The sequence below is a fragment of the Chroicocephalus ridibundus genome, chromosome 1, assembly GCF_963924245.1.
Source record: "Chroicocephalus ridibundus chromosome 1, bChrRid1.1, whole genome shotgun sequence".
Taxonomy (NCBI): domain Eukaryota; kingdom Metazoa; phylum Chordata; class Aves; order Charadriiformes; family Laridae; genus Chroicocephalus; species Chroicocephalus ridibundus.
The window spans coordinates 27187110-27208255 of NC_086284.1; the positions used below are offsets into that span (position 1 = coordinate 27187110).

The 21146-nt window shown below is 39.0% G+C and overlaps 1 protein-coding gene across 5 annotated transcripts in view; it reads left to right on the plus strand.

Moving 5' to 3' along the window:
- FRY (FRY microtubule binding protein) overlaps positions 1-21146 on the plus strand; it is a 250230-nt gene that overhangs the window by 113008 nt on the left and 116076 nt on the right. For all 5 annotated transcript variants that reach the window (XM_063332373.1, XM_063332364.1, XM_063332338.1 and 2 more), the window contains one exon: positions 12975-13028. In XM_063332373.1, coding sequence (XP_063188443.1) covers positions 12975-13028 — 54 coding nt within the window. The remainder of the gene's footprint in view (positions 1-12974; positions 13029-21146) is intronic.

Genomic DNA, 21146 nt, shown 5'->3' on the forward strand with positions numbered 1-21146 from the left:
CATTTTTTACATCTGACGTCCTCAGGAATGGTTTGGCATACACAGGAATTTCGGACCCCTGTTTATTCACACTGCACAGACAGGAGTTACTATGAGAAACAAGTAATTTATTGGAAAAGAGGAAAGGCAAACTGCCTTGCTGTGTTCTAATTATTCACTCAGTCTGTGTGTTCCCAGATAAATTGAAAAGAAGACGACTTTATTTGAATAATCTTATGCAAGTACACATTGAAAATGCTCTTGTTTATTCCCATACAAAATTATCTTCCGTAGGACCTTTTTCTGTAAATGCTACAAACGTGCCAGATTCCCATTGTCATCTGTCCCTGTCTACCTCTGTATCCCTTTGATCACTCAAAGATTAGGTTGCTAGTCATTAATGTAATTGGTTTATTCCACTAATGTTTGTGTAATAATCACTAGTGGAATTCTATAAAAATACAAAATCCCAGTCCATCCCAACCCTAAGGATTTCATAGTTCATAATATTATTATATTTACACAATGCATTATAATTCTATATCTAATGTATTATAACTATTTCTACTGTATTCTTTATTTAGTATTTAAATTATATAAATAAATATTAGTGGATTAATTCTTTTACATCCAGTTGTGACAAATAATGTGTAGGACATTAAGAATAATTATCTATTATTGCAATAGTTGTCTTTGGAGTACTTAAGATACTTCTTTATGAATTCTGTCTCACTTTATTATACTATACTGTGGACTGTCCTCTCACTTATTCATAAGAAAGTGAAGCATTTACACACCATCTTACTTTAGCTACTCGGTATGTAACCTGAATATACTGTCCTTTTATTGTATGCAGCCCTACAGATCTGTTACAGTGGCTGCATTAAGTGGCTTGTTGAACGGGGCAGATGTTTGTCTGTCAGTCATAGGACAGTCTGGAGGACCGAGGACAGTCAGTGTCCTCAGGAGAATGCCCCATCTCCTACGCTCCCAGCAAGCGTCAGCTCAGTGGGTTATTTCCTGCAGGTCATTGACTGGATCATGGGTCAAATTTTTAGACTAACAGTTGGTCTCAGTATTTTATTCAACTCCCAGCCATATCTAAGGACTAGGCTTGATTTCTGTGTGGATTGTCCCCTTGGTTCTGTTTCCTTTTACTCACTTCCCAGCAGCTAACTTCTCCATTTCAAGCAATAAGTTCAGCAAATCTCAGCCATCATTCTCCCCCCTTGGCTTTTTTTGGAACTTCACTGGCTCTCCAAGTACAGTCCAGTCTTACCAAAATCCCCTTCACATACCCTGGCTCTGCCCAAGATGAAGCCCAAGCTGGGCCAGATCAGCTTGTTCATTTCCTAGCAGAGAGAGAGGCAGCTAAGCCTGGGAGATACCATTTGTGAAACAAGCAAGCTCTGCTCACGTAATCAAAGGATGTGAAGGCAGAAAAATACAGGAAAAATCAAGCTTCTATACTGAAGATGGAGGCCATCAAATGTAGCAAAGACAACTCCAACAGCACAAAGAGTCTTCTACTTCCCCTTCCACTCGTCGCCTCAGGAGTAATATCCCCCTCTAGCTATCTCAGTACACATCTCGGGCTGAGACCTGTAGCAGAAGCCAAGCACTGAACAGTGTAGAGTGGTAGTCCTTCTAGGGTGGCTAATCTTGAACCTCGAGACAATTATCTTCCTGAAAGATCTAGAAAGGTCTGTGTGGTTTAGTCAGTGGTCACAGATGAAACATCTTCTATATAGTGCAGGGGGTTGTATCACATAATTGAAATACAGGAGTTCAGGGAAAGAGTGTAAAGTACGCTGTTGGAAAAAGAGCTAGAGGAGGAGACAAATGTGGGGTTTCTGAAGGTATCATGGAGAGTGCAGGAGGATGGAGACAGGATGCAGCCTGTCAGATTCCAGATTATATACAAGATAGAGGGAAAAAGTACATGCCATTTTAGCAACCAGGAAAGAAAAGGACACATTTATGCATAGCCATCGGCATAGGCATTTGCAGCTAGATACATGTCCGTAAAAACATTCCTACGTTTCAGAGCCAAGCAATGTCAACAGGAGCTTTCACAGTGATCTCAGGGTTTCCATAGCTGAGCGTGTGGGCAGAATGGTGTTTGAGGCTTCAGATCTCATTCTGACAGCAAAACTCTCCAGGATGCTGACTGTCCCTGGGCCTCACTACCACATGGATATAGTTGGAGGATTGTCAATGGTCCATACGATGGGTCAAATCGCTAAGAGGATTTAACATTGGAAGTAGATTCAATCCAAGGTTGTCGAGACTGTCACGCTATGTCACGTGTTGGCTGATGCAAATATAGCACAGGACCTACCACATACCCCTAATCACATTTTTATGTCTTTTACAGATATTGGTTATTGCTACTATCCGGAAAATTAAAGTCATACTACAGTCATCTCAGGCCAGCCTTATCATTGGTCTGTCATAACAAAGGGCTGAATGAAAATCAAATATCTATTTTGGTAGTGTTCTTGCTATATAAGTAGCAATTAATTAAAGAGGTATCTTTCCATATTTTTGCAACAGCTTCATCCTTCGCATGCTTTCAGAGTCATATTTGAAGTCAAAGCGGTACTATGTTTTTAAGTTTAAATTTGTGCTCTTTTCTGGGCCTAAGTCTGGCATGGTACAGTTTACGCATCAGACAGCTTGAATTATGCTATATTTGATCCTTCATATCTGCTGGCATGACAAATATGAGAAAAACTTAAATACTTCATGTAGCCACCTTCCAATTTGGAAATCCACCCATTAAGTTCTTGTTTCCTTAACTGGGCATGTATTACTGATGGAGACTATGGCTTTTGTGGCCGTCATACTTGTAGCAAAAGAACAGTGAAGGCTGACGTTAGCTCTGCAAGGGCACCCTGGCATCCTCCTTGAATGTCTGTCAGATCGGTACCAGTAACCAGGAGGAAAAAGCTGCAGATCAAGTCACCTGGGGACACATCTTCTATGGTTACAGCTACAGCCTTTGAGATAAATACATAGCCAAGAAAGCCCCAAATAAAGGAAGTTTAAAGAAAACTAACTACTGAGAATCATCAGGATTTTTTGAGTTCACTTTTAAAAATACACCTTTCCTTGACTCTTGGTCTATTCTATGAAAATAAACATATTGTTAATTACATTAAGTAGCTACCTGATGTTAAAGCAGCAGTGGCTGCAAGGCAGCAGACCATTGCGGGGGTCAGTAGCTGTCGTATATAAACCAGGCTGTCGGAGGTTCCTGTTTACAGAGCTCTCAGCTGTGCCCGGAGCAGCCCCCTCAATTACAACTCTAAATTTATTTGAATCAACTGATAAGGGTTTCCTATAGCTTTGATTAAATTAGGTCACATTGCTCTGAATGGGTAACCAGCCCTGAGGCCCTAAGGGCACTAATAAGGCTTAATGGCCTTCTCTGAGTGTAGGCCACCCCTGCCCGTGGCCCTGGACCCCATTCCAGGTGCTGGTGCTATCAGTCCCTGCCATAGCAACACCACGCAGGGCTGGTCTCCAGCTCCCTACAGCCTGCCCAGCCGCGGTCTCTCTCTGCCCAACCGCGGTTTCTGCCCAGCCAGGCCCACCCGTGGGCCCACATCCCGGCCCCGCTCCTGGCTGGGGCAGGGGGACAGGCCCTGGCTGACAGGCCCAGCCCTGCTGTCCCCATGGGGACCCCCAGCCACAGCCAGCCCTTCTGGGCCCTGGCACCAGCAAAGCCATGGAAGCACTTCAGCTGCTCACCTCGCCGTGACTGAAGCATGTCCTGCTTAGTGCTTCCCATGGAGGGTGAGATACTGGGAAAAGTGTGGAATCATGGGCGGTTCTGTATCAGAAACAACTACAGGTCTCTCTCTCTCATGCAGCCATGTCTTAGTAGGCGGTAGCAGGTAGGGTATCTGTCCTGCCTGGTCGTAGGGTATTATGGATGTCTGCATCCAGACAGGCGTTCTGCACTTTACTCTGCTGTACCTTTTAGTACAAGTCTGGTGCCAATCCTGTATTGTCATTCCCAAGGCTTGCAAACATGGGAGATTTACCCACCCTTCCTGACCTCCCTGTTTTAATAGCAGTTTTTGAGTTCCCTATAAATGTGCTAACAGAAAGAACCTCATCCGGTGCTTGGAACATGGAGGTCCCCTAAATGCTCGTAGCATTGCTCTTGCCATGGAAGGAGGTTTGACTGAAGGTGGGGACAGCACTCTCTTAATAACTTGGAAAACGTGGGGAGCTCAGGAGGGAAGCTGGGCATCCCCCATTCATTGCAGGAAAAAAAAAGCTTCCTGCATTTGTCTACCATGTCCTTACACAGAAGAAATAACTTTGCTCATCATAAATCAGTTGGTGTAAAACTCTTTGCATATAGAATTGAAGTGTCAGTTAACTTCTTTATTTAGGAAACAAAGATGTACCAAATGCCAAAAGGGTGCATCAAGGTCAGGGAAGAGCATCCTCTCACCCTCTTTGCCAGCTCTCAGAAGTAATGTCAGAGGTGGAAAGCAGGGAACAGTATTGTTGACGGTACAAACTTTTGGCTGTAGTGGCTTTGTCTCCTAAATCTATTTAATTTACCACTGTGTCTTTCAGTGTTTCAATTCTACAGAATTCTGCTGTCACAAAAACTTTCTCTTCATAGAAGTGATTATTGTATAGTGATTATTGTACGCATACCCCTGAATTTTTTTTTTTTAAAAATACATATATTTTCAAATGAAGAGTGCCAGCGGAACCACCTTGGTAAACAGCTCAAACAGGGCTTTGAGTAGCACTTTTCATGTGAAGGTCTTAACGTGGATGTGGAAGTCCAGATCTCCATAGTCGATTGTTCTTAGAATGCTAAAAATAAGTTACATACAAATCACTGTATCAAATGCTTTTTCAGACCATCATGTTTATTCCAGTCCCACAGTCTCATAGATAAAAGGCGTTGGACTCTCATACTGCCTCTCATGACACCACTCCTGACTGGAGCCTTATACGAAGTATCATTGATGATAAGAGTATGACTCCAGAAAGCCTTCTTCCTGGCTTGATGTTGAGAGCAAGGTGGCAATAGTGTTTTTATGGAGTATAGCTTGCTCTGGGTCTCTTTATTTTGAGCCTGTTCCTTTTCCTGTTATGGAGAAACATTTTTATGAAAATGCATTGTAATGGATCTCAGCACAAAAAAAAAAAAAAAAGAAGAAAAAAAGGCAGAAGAAAAAAATCTGTATTTACTTCAATAGTTTTTGAGTATTTTTGAGCAAATCCTTGCTCACCTTGATGAAAATGCATCATATAAGCAAAAAAACCCTGTATTTTTTTTGTATGTCTTGCTGCAGTGAGGCTTTGCGATGTAATAGCCATGTGGTTTTCCAGTTCTGCAACAGTTTATTACTGCTGCTTCCTATAACAAACCTTTCTCATTTCATTAATACCGGTTTAGTTAGTTTAGCAAAGACTGACTTAGAATGGTTTAGAGGTTTTTGAATATTCACATTTACAGTCAAATACAGTTTAGTCAATAACTCTTTTGTGAGTGTAAATCACTGAATCTGTAATAATTGATTATAGCTATAGAAATTGGGAATATTAATAGTGTCAGACTTAACCCATGTAAATCATTGGCTGAACTTCAGACTACTAAGAAACTCAATCCTGTACCTAAAATTCAATTAGCAGTGTCTTAGTTAATCCATTATATTAGCTTCATAGTCCTTCCCCAAACTGTATGTTATGGTCCTTCATGAATTGAAATCATAAGCAAGGATGCCACTAAAATTTAATATATTCTCTGCCTCAGGAAATTAGGTTCCAATTAACAAAATTTTATCTTCTTACTTTGGGAATTTTTAAGTCAGAATCAGTCAGTCCGCTAACACAGGTCTATGATGGATTTACGGTGCCAACATTAAGTGTCCACACTTCATTTCCAGATACTCTTTTTAAATTTATCAAACTTAGAGGTTGTAAATTTCACCTTTTTTTCTGTACAGTGTAGTACAGGAGTAACTAAAATCCAGGAAAACCAAGGAAAGTATGATGATACTAGCCCAGACCTTACAACTTGCATGCGTTCAGCCAAAGGATTTTGATGTGTTCATTGAGTTACAATTTTAAAAGTCATTCCTATGAACACAATACTCTGAAAATAAACAGCCAGCAAAATTTTCTTTCTCACTTGAGCTAGAGTCTACCTCGAATTTCAGTAAAGTCATCCTTAGTATTCTTTTCAACTTTACAGATAATACAAAAGCATGTATTTAAAATACTTCTTTTGGAACTGGTCCACTGGTAGTCATCAGCTTCTTTTGTCTTAAAATACCTTAGTAAAAGGATTTTTTTTACTTCCTACCTACAAGAAAGCACCTTACTTCACAATGGAAAAATATTAGAGAAGATACAAATGCTGAGAGCAGTAGGGTTTTTGTTTGGGTTTTTTTGATTGGTTTTTTTTTTCAGTTACCCTTATATCTTTAACAGCACTTAACCTTTTTTAAAGGTTTGTGACCATTTATTATCAACACCAAGTTGAGGTCATGTCTGGGAATTTTTTTACTGATCAGGTAAGAATGTTAGAGTTCTTAAGTTATTTGCTCAAGGTAAGTGAAGGAAAGAAAACTTTTGTATTTTTCGTGAAGATTTTTCTTAAGTTCCATGTTTTTCTGTGAAAGTTGCAGTGCTAATTTTTGTACTGTGCATCTAATAACTTGGAAAGAATCTCTAATTAAGTGGGTTTGCTTCTCTCTTCAGTCTGCTTGGAATTTACTGCAGTTCTGTGTAGTACTGAAAATTAATTTGCTGTTTCTTTGGCTTGTTTGGCCTTTTTTTCTGATATATCAATTACTTCAGATTAAACATTCTCATGACCAAAATTTCTGAATGTCCACATTGTAATGTTGTTAGGACGGCCTAGGTAAAAAATGCCTTTTGCAGAGAATGTGATAATCAGACAAAAATTAGCCTGTAATACCTGATGTGATGACATAAGCTATCACCGAGTCAGAACAGTACAGAACGTGGATGCCAAAGAGGCGAGCGTCAGAGCCAGTGAGGGAAAACTTGTACTTGAAGCTGAACTGGTGTTTTCTTACACAGTTTTGTATTCAGCACTTACACCAGTACTGGGCACATCCTTTTCCACGTGAACAAAACAGAAGAGCTCTTATAAAGAAGACAGCAATTGCATGAAGAAAGAATAGACTGAGTAATACTGAGCCTGTCTTCTAAGCATACACCTTTTATTATTTTTATGCAATAACTCTAATACAAGCAGGTTTTTGATGTGAGGTTGCTAAAATAAAAATTTATGGGAGATGTAGAATATTTTTGTATATATTTCATAGCCACTTGAAATATGCTTTTTTCTGCATATGAAATACCATGTGAAATTAGCATTGCTTTTTTTACTTAATTTTGAAAAGTGACATGATGTCCATCAGAGTTCTCTTTAACATTTTTGGAGTCTAATTTTTTCTTATGCAGAGGAGTTGTGCTTTCTTGAAGCTACCATACAATATATTATCGTATCTTTTTTATTATGCTTGCACTTAGAATTTCCTTTTGGTGTGTGCTTAGAATTTCAAATGTTAGTAAAGGAAATCCCCTTTTCTGTTTATTTTACTATCTGTGTACCATGGTCACTGACCCAGTCTTTTAAGAGGTATCTAGCAGCTAATTGTTGCTGAGCAGAGCAACAAGAGGAATCAAAGATTCTGTTATCATCCACTGAATTGGCAATTTTTATTTTTATGCAGGAGGACTTGCTGACTTGCAAAGAATGGTTGTGAAAACAGGACACTAATTGCCTGTTTCATAGAAGTTCCAGGTGGGAGACATTTGGGAGACTGTCAGAATAAACAGATTGTGCTTTTGAGTCAAAAAGCTTGGCTCTCTTAATTGCTTAGGTATAAATTAACTAGGCATACTGGGGTGGTGATGGGGGAATTCCCAAAGAGTAAAAAGGTAAATAAGACCGTTCTGTCCATTTTTTGAGAGGGCAAAACAGAAGTAAGTACTTGCAGTTCAGCTGCATGAACCTGCTCAATGCAGGATCCATATGGGAGGGAGGTTCTGGCAAGGAGGCGGCAGGAGCCCATAGCCGAAATGGAGGCAGGGACCAGACAAACTGTCCCTTTCAGCAGCCACGAACTGGTAGGTCAGTGGCTGCTCCTCTGTGGAATAAAGTTTGGCATGCCCAGCCTTCAGAAGCGAATTGATGCCATGGCATTTTCTCCTAGATGATACAGATAACGGTCTACAGACCACACGAGCACAAGATTGACAGCGATATGTTTTCTGATCTTTGTACAAATTAACCAATGGCAAAATTAAAAATTTAGCATGTTTGATCCAGCTATTTTTGGAGCAGACCTTTTCCTACAAAACATCTTACTTTCCTGCTGATAAGAATATAATACAAAGACGTTCAATTTCTTTTTGGGCTTATGTGATGATGTAATCTTAAGCAGGAAAGAATTACACTTGGGGATGTTTTATTTCTTAAGATTGTGCTTACATCAATTTTAAATACATATTTTAGCTGTAGTAGTTGAATGTGGTCTATGTCAACACCATTTTATGTGAAAAGGTCCATTCTTCTGCTGTTTCCTTTTGGTAACGCTTCCATCCTGGCAGACTACTCAGTTGAGTATGTGTGGCTGCTTTTTAGCATGCAATGCAAAAGGTACATTTGGTATCAAAATACCCTTGCATCCTCCATGCTCTTATAAAAAGATGGGGTTTATCTCAGTCAATAATACAGTATCCAGTCATAGTTCAGTAGGAATAACATGCCCAATGGTTGCTGAGGTTAGAAATAACTTTAAGGGGCGTTATATATCATTATAACATGCTGACATAGTGAAGCTCCATAAGCTCTATAACATCCTTTTGTTTTCATGTTTCTGTGAACACTCAGTTCTGTGACAGGTGGTCGAGGAAAGCTATTCCTGTGTAAATTTACCCAATTATATTTGTGTAGCAGCCCTGAAAAAGCTTTAATATATTAACCGTTAAAAGTAGCAGACAGTCTTTGGAGAAATGTTTTAATGTGCCTGTGTGAATAGGGGGTTTGACTGATATGTTATTTTTTAGATAAATTGTGAATTTTATATTTCATTAATGCATGCAAACGTGATAAAATATACATTTGCCATTGCATATCCAACATATTCTATTTTATTATATTCTATTAATGTTTTCACAACAGCAGTGAGGCAGAGGAAGTAAATTAATTTCTAGGTGAGCGTTGGTGATGCAAAAAGTTTAGACAGTTTTATTGAAAAACGATAGTTTCAAATATTAAATGCAAAATTGTCTTTGCTGATCTTTACTGCTTATCTCTAACGTGTATTCATATCATGGGAGTTACCAGCATGAACAAATACAGAGTATACAATTGAAGGCAGCACTTCAAACAAGAAGTAAGGATGTTTAACTTAGTGATTAAAAATGGAAATGTTATTATTGAGGATCCATTCTTCTGAAATTTTTTGATGTTTTTTATAGCCCGGAAAGCTATGAGCTCTTTCAAATTAATCAAAACTTTCTTTATTCATATTTTGTGGTTGTAGGCTTTGGCTCCAAATTCAGCCTACCTATTCATCCAAGATTTGGAAGACATTTCTGTTGAATGTGTTATAGCTACAGAGACTCACACAGAGTCAACTCATAACATGCAAGGGCCTCTTTCTTTGCCATTTCTGAATTGGGTGGGCAAGAAAATAAATAAAAATAAAATAGTGCCTTGAGGCTGGAAAACATTTTTGAGATTTTTTTGAAAACTTTTAAATAAGTATACCTCCAGGGTAAATAGACCGCTATGGAATCTATTACTCAGAGGCAATTTCACTTTATTATACTTTTTAACCTTGTCTTTGCCACCCTGAATGCTTGGTATATAATGAAAATGTCTACCACTGAGTATAATATATTTTAAATAGTAGCTGCCATAGCAACGATGTTGAAAATACTGCACAAAATTAAATGGTAAGATTTGTAAGGATATTAGAACTAAGTGGTTTAGAATAGGCAAGTTGTTTACGGTAGATGAAAATAAATTATCTGTTGCATAAAGAAAAAAATGCAGTTTTCAAAGGACATTTGAAGCACCTGCATGTAGCTGAGCTGTCTTTGAATTTACTCAGCAGCATCTTCCTGACACGGTCACTTGTTACACTCATTGTGCAAGCAATCGCCCTTTTATATTTTAGGAGCACTTAGAGACCAAAAAAACATATTTGTGTCTAGCCCTTCATCTTTATTCAGTTCATTATCTATTCAGTACTCATCATTAGTAATAAAGTAAATAGTAATAACTTCTACTTTGAGTTTTCTCAAATCTCCAAGCCCCAAGTATAACTTTTTGTGGTTGTTGCCATTCCCTGCAGGGGTACAATGAGTTGCTCTGAGGTGGGCACCCCACTCCCAGAACGGGGCTGGGGGGGGGCGGTTTGTGCAGAGACACTTGGCTTCACGGAGACAGCCCGGGTCCAGCCGGGCCGAGCCATGGCTGGGGTCGCAGCAGGCAGAGGCACTGGCAGCACCGTACTTGGAAAGAGTCGAGGAAAAAGCAGCAGCAGCAGCAACCTGAACAGGGGACGACGAAGAAGCAGAGACAGCTGCAGCCGCAGCTGCTGCCTGGCAAGAGCATGAGGAGAGGCGAAGCAGCAAGAATGCAGTAGGTGCAGGATGGGAAGAAAAAGGCCTCAATTAAAGCCCTAGACTGGAGAGATTGAGAAGTTATGGCAGCAGAACCCTTCCTGGCTTTTTGTTGGTGCCGTCGGCTGGTCTCCATCCCATGGCTGCCTTCTGCTGCGACCAAGTCTGTTACATGGCCTGCGAACCATTTCTTTAGCTGAATGTACTATGGTTTGGGAAGCCCTGGTCTGGTTGCCTGTAAGAGGGCAAGAGATGAGTTGTATGGCCTTGTTGAAACGGAGGGACCTTCACTAACTTAGAAAACACAGTCCCTGGGGAACATCATTGTCAGAAGCTGAAGTATTTGTGAGGTGTGTGTGCTTCCAGAGATAGGTAACGGGTGTTTGGGACACTTTCAGGACTGCACTTCCAGACCTGGATTCCCAGAGCACATTTTTTCTCATTGAGCTGTGCCCGCCTTACAGACAAGCAAGTAATGAGGAATCCCACACCTCATTTCTGCCCAAAACACTGAATGCGTTTCTGCGGGATTTTAGATATTACTCTGAAAGCCAAGCATTGCAGTGTTGGGCACTGGAACGCAAAGCTTCTGGATGCCAAAGCTCTTTTTATTGAAACAGACCTTAAGAAATGTCTCTGTGGTAACACAAGCTTTCTGTAACGGAATCAGAAATTTAATTAAAAAAACGATTGGGTGTTGGGTGTTTTTTGCCCTAACCTGCACTCATTCTTCAGTCATCGATTTGTCCAGGACATGAAAACTTCATAATCTTTTAAATAAATCAAACTCTACTTTTGAAAGATTCTCTGCTGTCCTTTTCAGTGTGCGGCAATAGACAAAAGAAGTATTGTCCTCCCATGAGACACAACGAGGTAGGGTAGCACTAAGTTAGTGATTGAGGAGGAAGACAGCGGGTGGGGTGGTGTCGTGGGTCTGTTTCTGGGCAACAAGTTTTTACCGTGTCTGTTCATTACCAATAATCTGTCATAAAGTTCTAATTAATAGTTGTTGTGCCTTTAATGTAACCTGGAGGAGTCACTCTAGACATTAGGGATAACAATGAAAAATATTGATGACTGTCCTGGATAAATGACTCAATAGAAAACATCTTGTTGATTTTTCTATTTGGTAGGTAGTCAGGGGATACTGCAGCCAGCCTCCTCGCCAGCTGGCATTACAAGTGGATCAGCATAATTAATTTCAAAATCAGGCAGGAGATTATACTGGACAACATTTTCTCCAGAGAGAAACATTAAATAATATAAATCTTTAGACTGCCTCAAGTCTTTCCATTCCATTATCTCAGCAGCTTTACAGATTTCTTTGTTTTGCATCTCTCATCCCCTGGCAGTGATGGTTTTTTGCCTGATACATTAACAGATGCTGATGAGTGTAATAGTTTGATGAAAGCTGAACAGAAAATCTCTTGCTGAGCTGGTGGGAGAGCCCCGGTCTTGCAGCTGTGAGAGAAGAAAGAAGCATGATTTGCAGAAGAATTAGGCGCTGACACATTTTAGACACCAGCAACAGTAGTACAATTCAGTGCAGAATTGTGACAGTGACATGTTTTTCAGACTGTCATCTGCCTTTATGTATTGTTTATCTTCATTGTGGTTTAGGAGATTCATGTTTTGTATGCTGTTGTGTATATCTGGAATACTGGACTATGTACTGCTATATGCCTCGGTAATTGAGCTTGCTTGGCAAAAAAGCCATAAAGGTGAATGGATGTTCACATGTGGGGCCTCAGTTTTCTGAGTTGGGCAGTTCTCCTTGGCCTTCCCACGTATTCTGAGAACTTGTCCTGAAAATTTGCTTCCATTCCAAAAATGCCTTTTTTTGGTTGGTTGGGTTTTTTTGAGTAATACAGTCATTTTTTCCACAATTATCTTCCTTAAAAATGGAGTCTATGATATTTGATTCTTCTAAAATCACCTTTCTTTCAGTATGTGTTGTGTGATGCACTGTATCTATGGACATGTTTGTATTGCCTGGTGGTATTGTAACAAGAATGCACCTCAAGCAGCTAAATAGAGCTCCTTGGTTATGTGTTGGAGGAAATACCAGGTGCTTTTTAGGATTTTGAAAGAATTTATTGTCACTGTGAGCACCAAGTAACTCAAGTGTAATAAATGGTTAATACTTTTCTTTCTTGGAAAGACAATAGAGACACTCTGTCAGTATTAGGTCATATTAGGTCTCCTTTGCATATGAAACAAACAGTATCTCCAGCATGAAACTGGTCAGGAGGCAAATTATGTGTATAAATAGAGTTGATAAAATATATCCTAGCATTGATCTTAAGTAATACATATTTAATTTTTTTTTTTTTTTTTTTTAGGAGAAGCCACTGACCAAATCTCTGCAACGAGGAGAAGACCCACAGTTTGATCAAGTAAGACACTTGAAATTATATTATTTCTATTCCTCAGGCTATAAGACAAATACTTGTAAGGCAGTCTAGTGTCCTTACACTATGGTTGCATACCGCAAAAGCAGTATCTCTCAATGTACTTTAGTAGAATGATGAGTGCTTTGCCTAACCATTCTTGGTTTAAAACTAGGAGGATTTTGCCACTGATTTCAAGTTCAGTATTTTTTTTTTGCTGTAGAACTTCTGGCTTTTTACAGTGTATTAGGCATGGGTATTATTTCCTGGCTGCTTCCCCTGATGGAGGTTTCAAAACAAACTTTATATCTTTTCAGGATATCTGCTTTTTGAAACAAGCACATGGCCTCCAGTCTTCCTTTTATGGGGTTTCTCTTATGGTTAATATGAGGGCCTTTAGAATCATTGTCACTGGCATCAATCTCATCAGTATATTTTGTCTCTGTAGCCGTGACCCAGCATGATTTACACATACACTGCACTTCACGTAGGCTGACCCAACCTGTTGTATTTAAAATTAAGCATAAATTCGGTTGTCAGAATAAATGCTTATATATGCCAAGGTAAATAATAATTAGAGAAAATTGGTTGTCAGGGAAAAAGAATTAAAAACTAAAATAGAATTTGTATAATGAATTAGATTTCATTTAATCAAACAATAAAATTTTAATGAATAAAATGAAAATCCTATTATTCTGGTATTAGATTAATAAATTGATTATGTTAGGGAAACGGGACAAGGATAAAAATAAAACCAGCAGCAATATACACAATTTTTAATGATGGTATAAGAAAACTAATTTTTGTCAGCAGTCTGTTTCTTAAAAAAAAATAAAAAAGCATCCAGAAAAAAATCCTGCACAAGTAACCTATTTTGAAAGAAATAAAGCTAGTTGCTAAAGAGTTTATTGCATAAAGGATGCCAAAACTCACTCCAAACAAAGAGGAGGGATAAACTCAAGGTATATCATAAAATAAAAAAGGAAAATGAGAAAAAATTGAGGATGGTGAGACACTGGAACAGGTCTCACATACCAGAAAGGTGGTGGATGCCCCATCCCTGGAAACATTCAAGGTCAGGCTGGATGGGGCTTTGAGCAACCTGATCTAGTTGAAGATTGCAGGGGGGTTGGACCACATGACCTTTAAAGGTCTCTTCCAACCCAAACTATTCTATGAATCGATGATTCTATAAGCAACAAAGGTATTTGCTGCTCTGCCATTCCTGCTTCAGCTGCCATTGCTGTCGCTACTGCTCCGTGGCTGCCCACACCACTGTGCTACCAGCAGTGCCAGAAATACAGGAGAGAAAGACATAGCAGAAGCAGCAGCAACAGCAACAACTCTGAAAGCAACTGTGAGTAATGCCATAAGCTGCAGGTACCATACTGATTAACTTAACTTTGGGAGAGGAGATAAGTATGAGTAGGAATTCAGAACCTCAAATTAATTTAAGACATGTATTGTGTTTTCTGGGACATTAGGTACATTGCACCAGAAGCAAAGATGCCCTGTGGCATTTGCAAAGGCTCACTTCATAATTTTAGCTTGATGAAGTGATGCTCTTTAGGTTGTTCTGTAGCTGCTTTTTGGGGAGAGGCAGCCTGCTCAGGGGGCTGTTCAGAAGAGGCGGCAAGTGGCAGGACTTCTGTGTTGCACTGGGGAGCTCCTTGCTCTCCTTGCTGACCACAGAGAGACCCCACAGGGGAGCCAGCCACTATAGGCTAAAGGAGGCTGCTTTGTGACTACTCTGTAGCTGCCTAATGAAATTTTTTGTGGTGTTCTGACCTTAATTTTATATATTTTTTTTTCCTTCCTGTGGGAAGAGTGTCACACATAAATGGGAAAGAAAAACAAATTAAGCCACCCATATGCAAAACTTGTGATACTGTTCCTGCAGTGTATTAAACAAACACATAATGTGTGGCTGTGGTTTGATTAAATATTCATGGTTAAGCAAATTGTGGCCCTTTACAAGGAAGAATTAGAAGACTTATGCTTCTCCTAGTTATTGGTAAGTAGGCAGAAAATTGATCAATTAAGTGAAGATCAATTAATGAGAACAGCAAATGCTCACAGTGACTGGCTTGAGAGCAGCCCTGAAGAAAAGAACTTGGGGGTGCTGGTAGATGAGAGGCTCAACATGAGCTGTCAGTGTGCACTATCAGCCCAGAAAGCCAATCGTATCCTGGGCTGCATCAGGAGAAGCGTGGCCGGCAGGTCGAAGGAGATGATTCTCCCCCTCTACTCCACTCTCGTGAGACCCCACCTGGAGTACTGCGTCCAATTCTGGAGCCCCTACTACAAGAAAGATATGGACGTGCTGGAACGTGTCCAGAGAAGGGCCACGAGGATGATCAGAGGGCTGGAGCACCTCTCCTATGAGGACAGACTGAGAGAGTTGGGGTTGTTCAGTCTGGAGAAAAGAAGGCTCCGAGGAGACCTTATAGTGGCCTACCAGTATCTTAAGGGGGCCTACAAGAAAGCTGGGGAGGGACTTTTTAGGATGTTGGGTAATGGTAGGACTAGAGGGAATGGATTAGAACTAGAGATGGGCCGATCCAGATTGGACGTTAGGAAGAAGTTCTTCACCATGGGGGTGGTGAGACACTGGAACAGGTTGCCCAGAGAGGTTGGAACTAGATGATCTTTAAGGTCCCTTCCAACCCTAACAATTCTATGATTCTATGATTCCTAGAGTGAAACAACTGTGTATTTCCTACTGTAGCCATTTACTCTGAATGCTGGGGGAAAGAACAGATGCAGATAAAAAACAAAGGCAAATTTTGTTATACCACGACATTTGTATATCTTTCTAATTGTATATCTAGAGTGTAGATCTAACAGAAAATTGTATATCTACCTATGTGTAGAGTTAATAGAAAAATATAGAACTGAGATTGCCTTAGATGTCCTGTAAGAAAACCTAGTTTTCAGTTCCTTGAAATTTTTCAAACTGTTCGGATTGAAATTTTCAGCCTATCTGTCTGCCTCAGCCTGAGTTGTTGGGAATGTTTCCCTTTTCAGGTTTCACATTGTTTTGTGCTTGAACAGCACAATAATTTTGAGATGTTCTAGTGCTCCTGGGATTGATGTACGGCTGTAATTGGGAGATGGCTCTGAACTGTACCTGGCTGGTGAGCCTGGTTTTTTGGTTTTGTTTTTTTTTACTTTATCAAAATTGTCTGTATTCAATTTGAATGAAATTAAGTGATGAGTAAGTGACCAGGTCACCAGTCACTTTAAAATATCTGAGCTGCATCTTCTAACTGTAAATTAAAAAGCAGCAAAAGGCATGACGTGGTTTAAAATTTGCCTTTTGCAAGTCAGGTTCAGAGATGGAAAAAACAGCAGTAACTTACAATGAGCAGAATGGAACTTTAGCTACCCAGAGCAATCAGCATCAAGTTTAACACTGAAACCCCCAAACCATTTAAAATTATTCTGAAAGCATTGCTTACTTCCCCTAAACAGCTCTCTGAGAACCAGCATTTTTTCCCTGCCCATTTTCAAACACCATTTTAGGAATGCTAGTTGTGATGGTGGTGATGGATCCAGCACCTAGGGACCTGACTGTGCACAGGCAGAGCCATTTCTCTCCAGATGGATGTAGTGTCGGTGGCTCCTGTTAGGCAGACAGTGTTGTCCTGCGGGCTCTGTCTGGCTGCCAATTGCATCACCCTCCTCAAACTCATAATAGAATCTTGAGCAATGTATGAAGTAATCTTACTCATCCTGACTTGCAGAATGTCTCACCGTTAGCCTCACAAACTGGATTCCTTACACTGACTGTATTTTCCTTTTGAGTGTGCATGTATATAAAGAAAATATATACAGGAAATTATATAGTTTTTACATATGGTTAAATATCTTTATAGTATATTTAAAATCATGTTTTAGAAGTTTTTGATGGGACAACTCGAGTTGCCTGTTGGCAAAGAGCATTACTGCTGCAGCATTAGCATTCTCTATGTCCCCAATTACAGAAATGTTATTAAACATACTACTACTGAACTATGACTTAAACTTCCTGTTACAGGAAACCGTAAAGTTGCAGTACATGAAAAGATCAAAAGCTAGGGTGAAAAACCCCATAATTATCCAAGTGGCTTATCCTCACCCAAGGAAATATTTTTATTAGTCTTTTCTCAGCCCCTACTAAAGTATCTTCTGTTCTTACCACGGTATATAAATGTTCTGTGAATTGACAACACTGGAGGCAGAAAAAGGGCCCTATGTAATCTTGGACCAACCTGCAGTCATTTTTCCATATGAAAATACAAAATGAATGTAATGCTTTGGCCATGAAAGTGAAAACTTAAAAGCAAGACTCAGTTTTCATATGAAACTGTCTGTATGAGGTGCCTGTTGCAGGAGTTTCAGCATAAACTGCACAAAAATTTGTGCTCGTTTTAATTATTCTCTTCTTAGAAGTGCACTCAGTTGGAGAATACAGATTGGAAAGCAAAAATGTTTAATGTTTTATATGCTTTTAGGAGATGGAAACAAAAAATAGGTCAAGCTAAAAAAGGGAAAATAAAAATGTAATAATAAAAAATGTGCAAAATACAAATATAAATAAAAAAGACATGTAGCAACATACTAATGATTAAATGTGCTTTTTTCATAACAGCCTAATGACACGCTGATAATTATTCCCATGCAATATTATATTTGTTAGATGTAGCAAGTGAATAATGGTATCATCATCATTGCAGTAGCACTGCAGTTTGCCCCTTTTGTTTTTTCCCTTTCCCTGCTTTGTACGCATTCTCTTCACCATCAGAAGGGCACATGGTAGAGGGAGTATAAGAAATGGTGTTGATGGGGTCATAGAACAACCCTTGGCTCCTGATCCAAGGTTTGGGTTGAAGCAATGTGTAAAGTAAATCTGAAGGCAAAATTAAAAGAACTGAACTTGCTGCACACTAGAAATAAATGGGTTTTCATGTAAACTGTTACTCTGGCAGAAAGATAGCTATAAACATTGCTAATGTATAAGCAAGCTAGGTTAAATTAACAACCTACAAAATTATGTTATTAAAAAATCCTGGTTTTTTACTCACAAAAGAAAGGTCATAAATGAAAACCAGTGAGTCCAACTTAATAGTTATCAGTTTTAATGGTTCCCAGGGACATGTTACTTTGTAGCACATAAAAAAATGCTTACAACAGAGATGTGAATGAAAGATCTGCACGAACACAACTGCAGTACTTGATTCTAATATTTCATTCCAGAGACTTTTCTATTAGAGTTAACTTATCTAGAGATCTATCATTAGCAGAAAAAAAAGATTTTGTCTCAAAGGGCACGACAGAATTAGAGCGTGGAGCTGCTTTGATTAGAGCTTAGGGCAGTTCATCTCTCCACTTTCCCCCTGCCCCAGTCTAGAGTATTTGGAATAGGAATTGTTAGCTTGATCTCCTTAATTCCATATATTGCATATGAAATCACAGTCTTACTCTGGTCCATGAGAGTTTTGCTGTTGATTTCAAGAAGCAAGGATTTCATTGCAGCTGTTATTTTCCTTGAATCTATACTGATTGTAGTTATGGGGCTTTGTTATGGACATGCATGAAGTGGAAAAAACGTTGAATGTAGGGAAGATGTTATTGAATGGCTATGAGTATCCTAAATATAGCTAAGACAATGTTTATCAAATTCTGCTTTTGATTGATAGAAAGTGTAAAATCTCTACTCCTAATGTCCATTATTTAGAATCTACACAACAGAATATACAGACACTGTGCAAATAATAGATTTACAAAAAATGAACCAACGCTATGCAAAAATGAAGTACTGCGATTCTGCATTATTAAAATGTCAATAAAATGCGCATTTAACATACATACTGACATTTATGGTATATGGAAAAAATGCAGAGCCAAGAAAGCAGTGGTACTGTTGGAAATTGAATGCAGTTTTGAATCTACTTGCTGTTAAAGCACATAGAAGTTCATATGTGAAATAAAAAAAAATAAAAATCATAATCTGTCTGCTGTTAGTGGAAGCATTTCTTATGTTTCTATTTTGACAATATAGCAAGACTTTTATGAAAGTATATAAATTTGAGCAAACTGTCTGGGCAGAATTTCATTAAATTTACTCTTACATATTATTCCAAAATAAATATTAAGCATTTACTTCAAGTATATTTAATGCTCTGTGAACACAAGTTTTAAACAGCCATACTTGTGCAGCTTTCTTATCCTTAAGCTATACAGTAGGTAGTTCATTTATAATGGAAGAACATGATCATTTGTCCAACAAGGACATACTTGTACATCTGTGCACTCCCTTTCAGGAGCAGCACAGAGCTAGAATTCATCTCACTCCTGGACTTACTTCCAGTAAATGAAAGGGTTGAGTAACCAACGCGCTGGCTAGACTTCCCTCCCTTCCTGTTCCCTCAGAGCCAGGTCTTTGCCCAGTCCGCCCTTCCTTCCTGTCTTAAAAGTGCAATGACAGAAAGATTAAAAAAAAAAGCTATATTGACCTTTTATCCCTACTAAAGAAACACAGTGTAAATTCAGCAGAGAAGGTATGGCTTGGGGAGATTTAACAGGAATCACTTTGACTTTCTGTGGTCAGTGAAATTGTGTAGCTGGGATTTAGAGGACAGCGTTGATATATATGTTGGTGAATGTTCAGGAAATCATGATTGAAACAACTTTTCACTTGCAGTTAGATATTGGGATCTCTTTAAAAAAGATATTTAGCTCTGTTCTAGTGTTCCCCAGCAAAGCCTTTTTCAATGCCTCTCATAATTAACAACTGGTGTTATGTCAGCTTCAGAAAAACCTTTGGAAAACAATAGAGAAGCAATTGAAATGTCTAAGCGTCCTGAGTCAGTAGTGAATAGTTTGCACTGACACTGAATTGGTGATTCATGTCTTCTAAGTATTTATCTGATGTCTTAAGCTTGAAGGCTTTGGTGTAATTGAGCCTGGGCTGCTGTAGTAATTCTTCATGAAAGGCCTTCTGTCATGGCTGCAAGCAGTGCCTTCATGCCATCTTCCACAGCAACTTCTCGCTTGGAAAATTACATACATACAAAAATTTACATATTTCAGGTAATAAAATATACTGGAAACGCTAGGTTGAAAGCTTTCTTAAAATAGTACTTTTATAGAAACTTCTATTTTTACAGGAGCAGTTGTTTAAGCTTTCTAATGTTAAAGCTTTCTAATGCTCAGTGTTTAATTTTAGGCCATAATACCCAAATCCAATCAAAACAATACTACTTTATCCTCAAAGTGTCTTGTTAACTTTAGACCACAACTAATTCGCATCACTGTGAATTAGTTAAATGCTGCAGCAGAACAACTCCAAAAGACATCAGAGTTACTGATCTAAATTGACTGTCATCCACAGAAGTTGTAATTTAAGGCTTTAGTAGCGTTTGGGAATTGTATGTAAGTAAGTGGCTCAGTCCCCGCGTTTAGCTCTTGTCCTAGTCACAGACTTCACACAAGCTTGGTCTTATACGAGACATTAAACTCCATTGTTGTTGTTCCACAAGCACCAAAATGTGCTGGTTTACGTTTAAGCAGGTGGATAAACCTGAGCGAGTTAATGACATGATCACTGTACTCGACATGAAGTACACGCTTCAGCACCTCGCTCCTGCTGCTCAGTGCTTCGCAGGTTCTTGAGGTGGTCACACATCTCCGGATCAGCAATTTATTCCTATTTTAAATAGTTGTTATCTAATTTCTTAGAAAGTACACAAATGCAGTAGCTGTGAACATTCAGTTGCAATACCTATATAATCCTCTTGTATAATAATGTGGGGGTTTTTTCACCCTAGCTTTTGATCTTTTCATGTTTTGCAGCTTTATGGTTTCCTGTAATGGGAAGTTTAAGTCATAGTTCAGTAGTAATATGTTCTGTAACATTTCTATAATTGGTGACACAGATTATACTGAGTGAGCAGTAATCTTCCTTTCCAGTATGCCACTAGAGTTGTTTAGTCAGGAACTTCTAAGGATTGATTTTAAACTATGTTTTTCTTACTTGTGCACACAAAGACACAGGAAACTGTAAATATTTTCCTATATGTAAAAGAGAAGTCTAAGTTATTGAATGTGTCAGCCTAATAGTAAGATGGATGCATCTGCTCA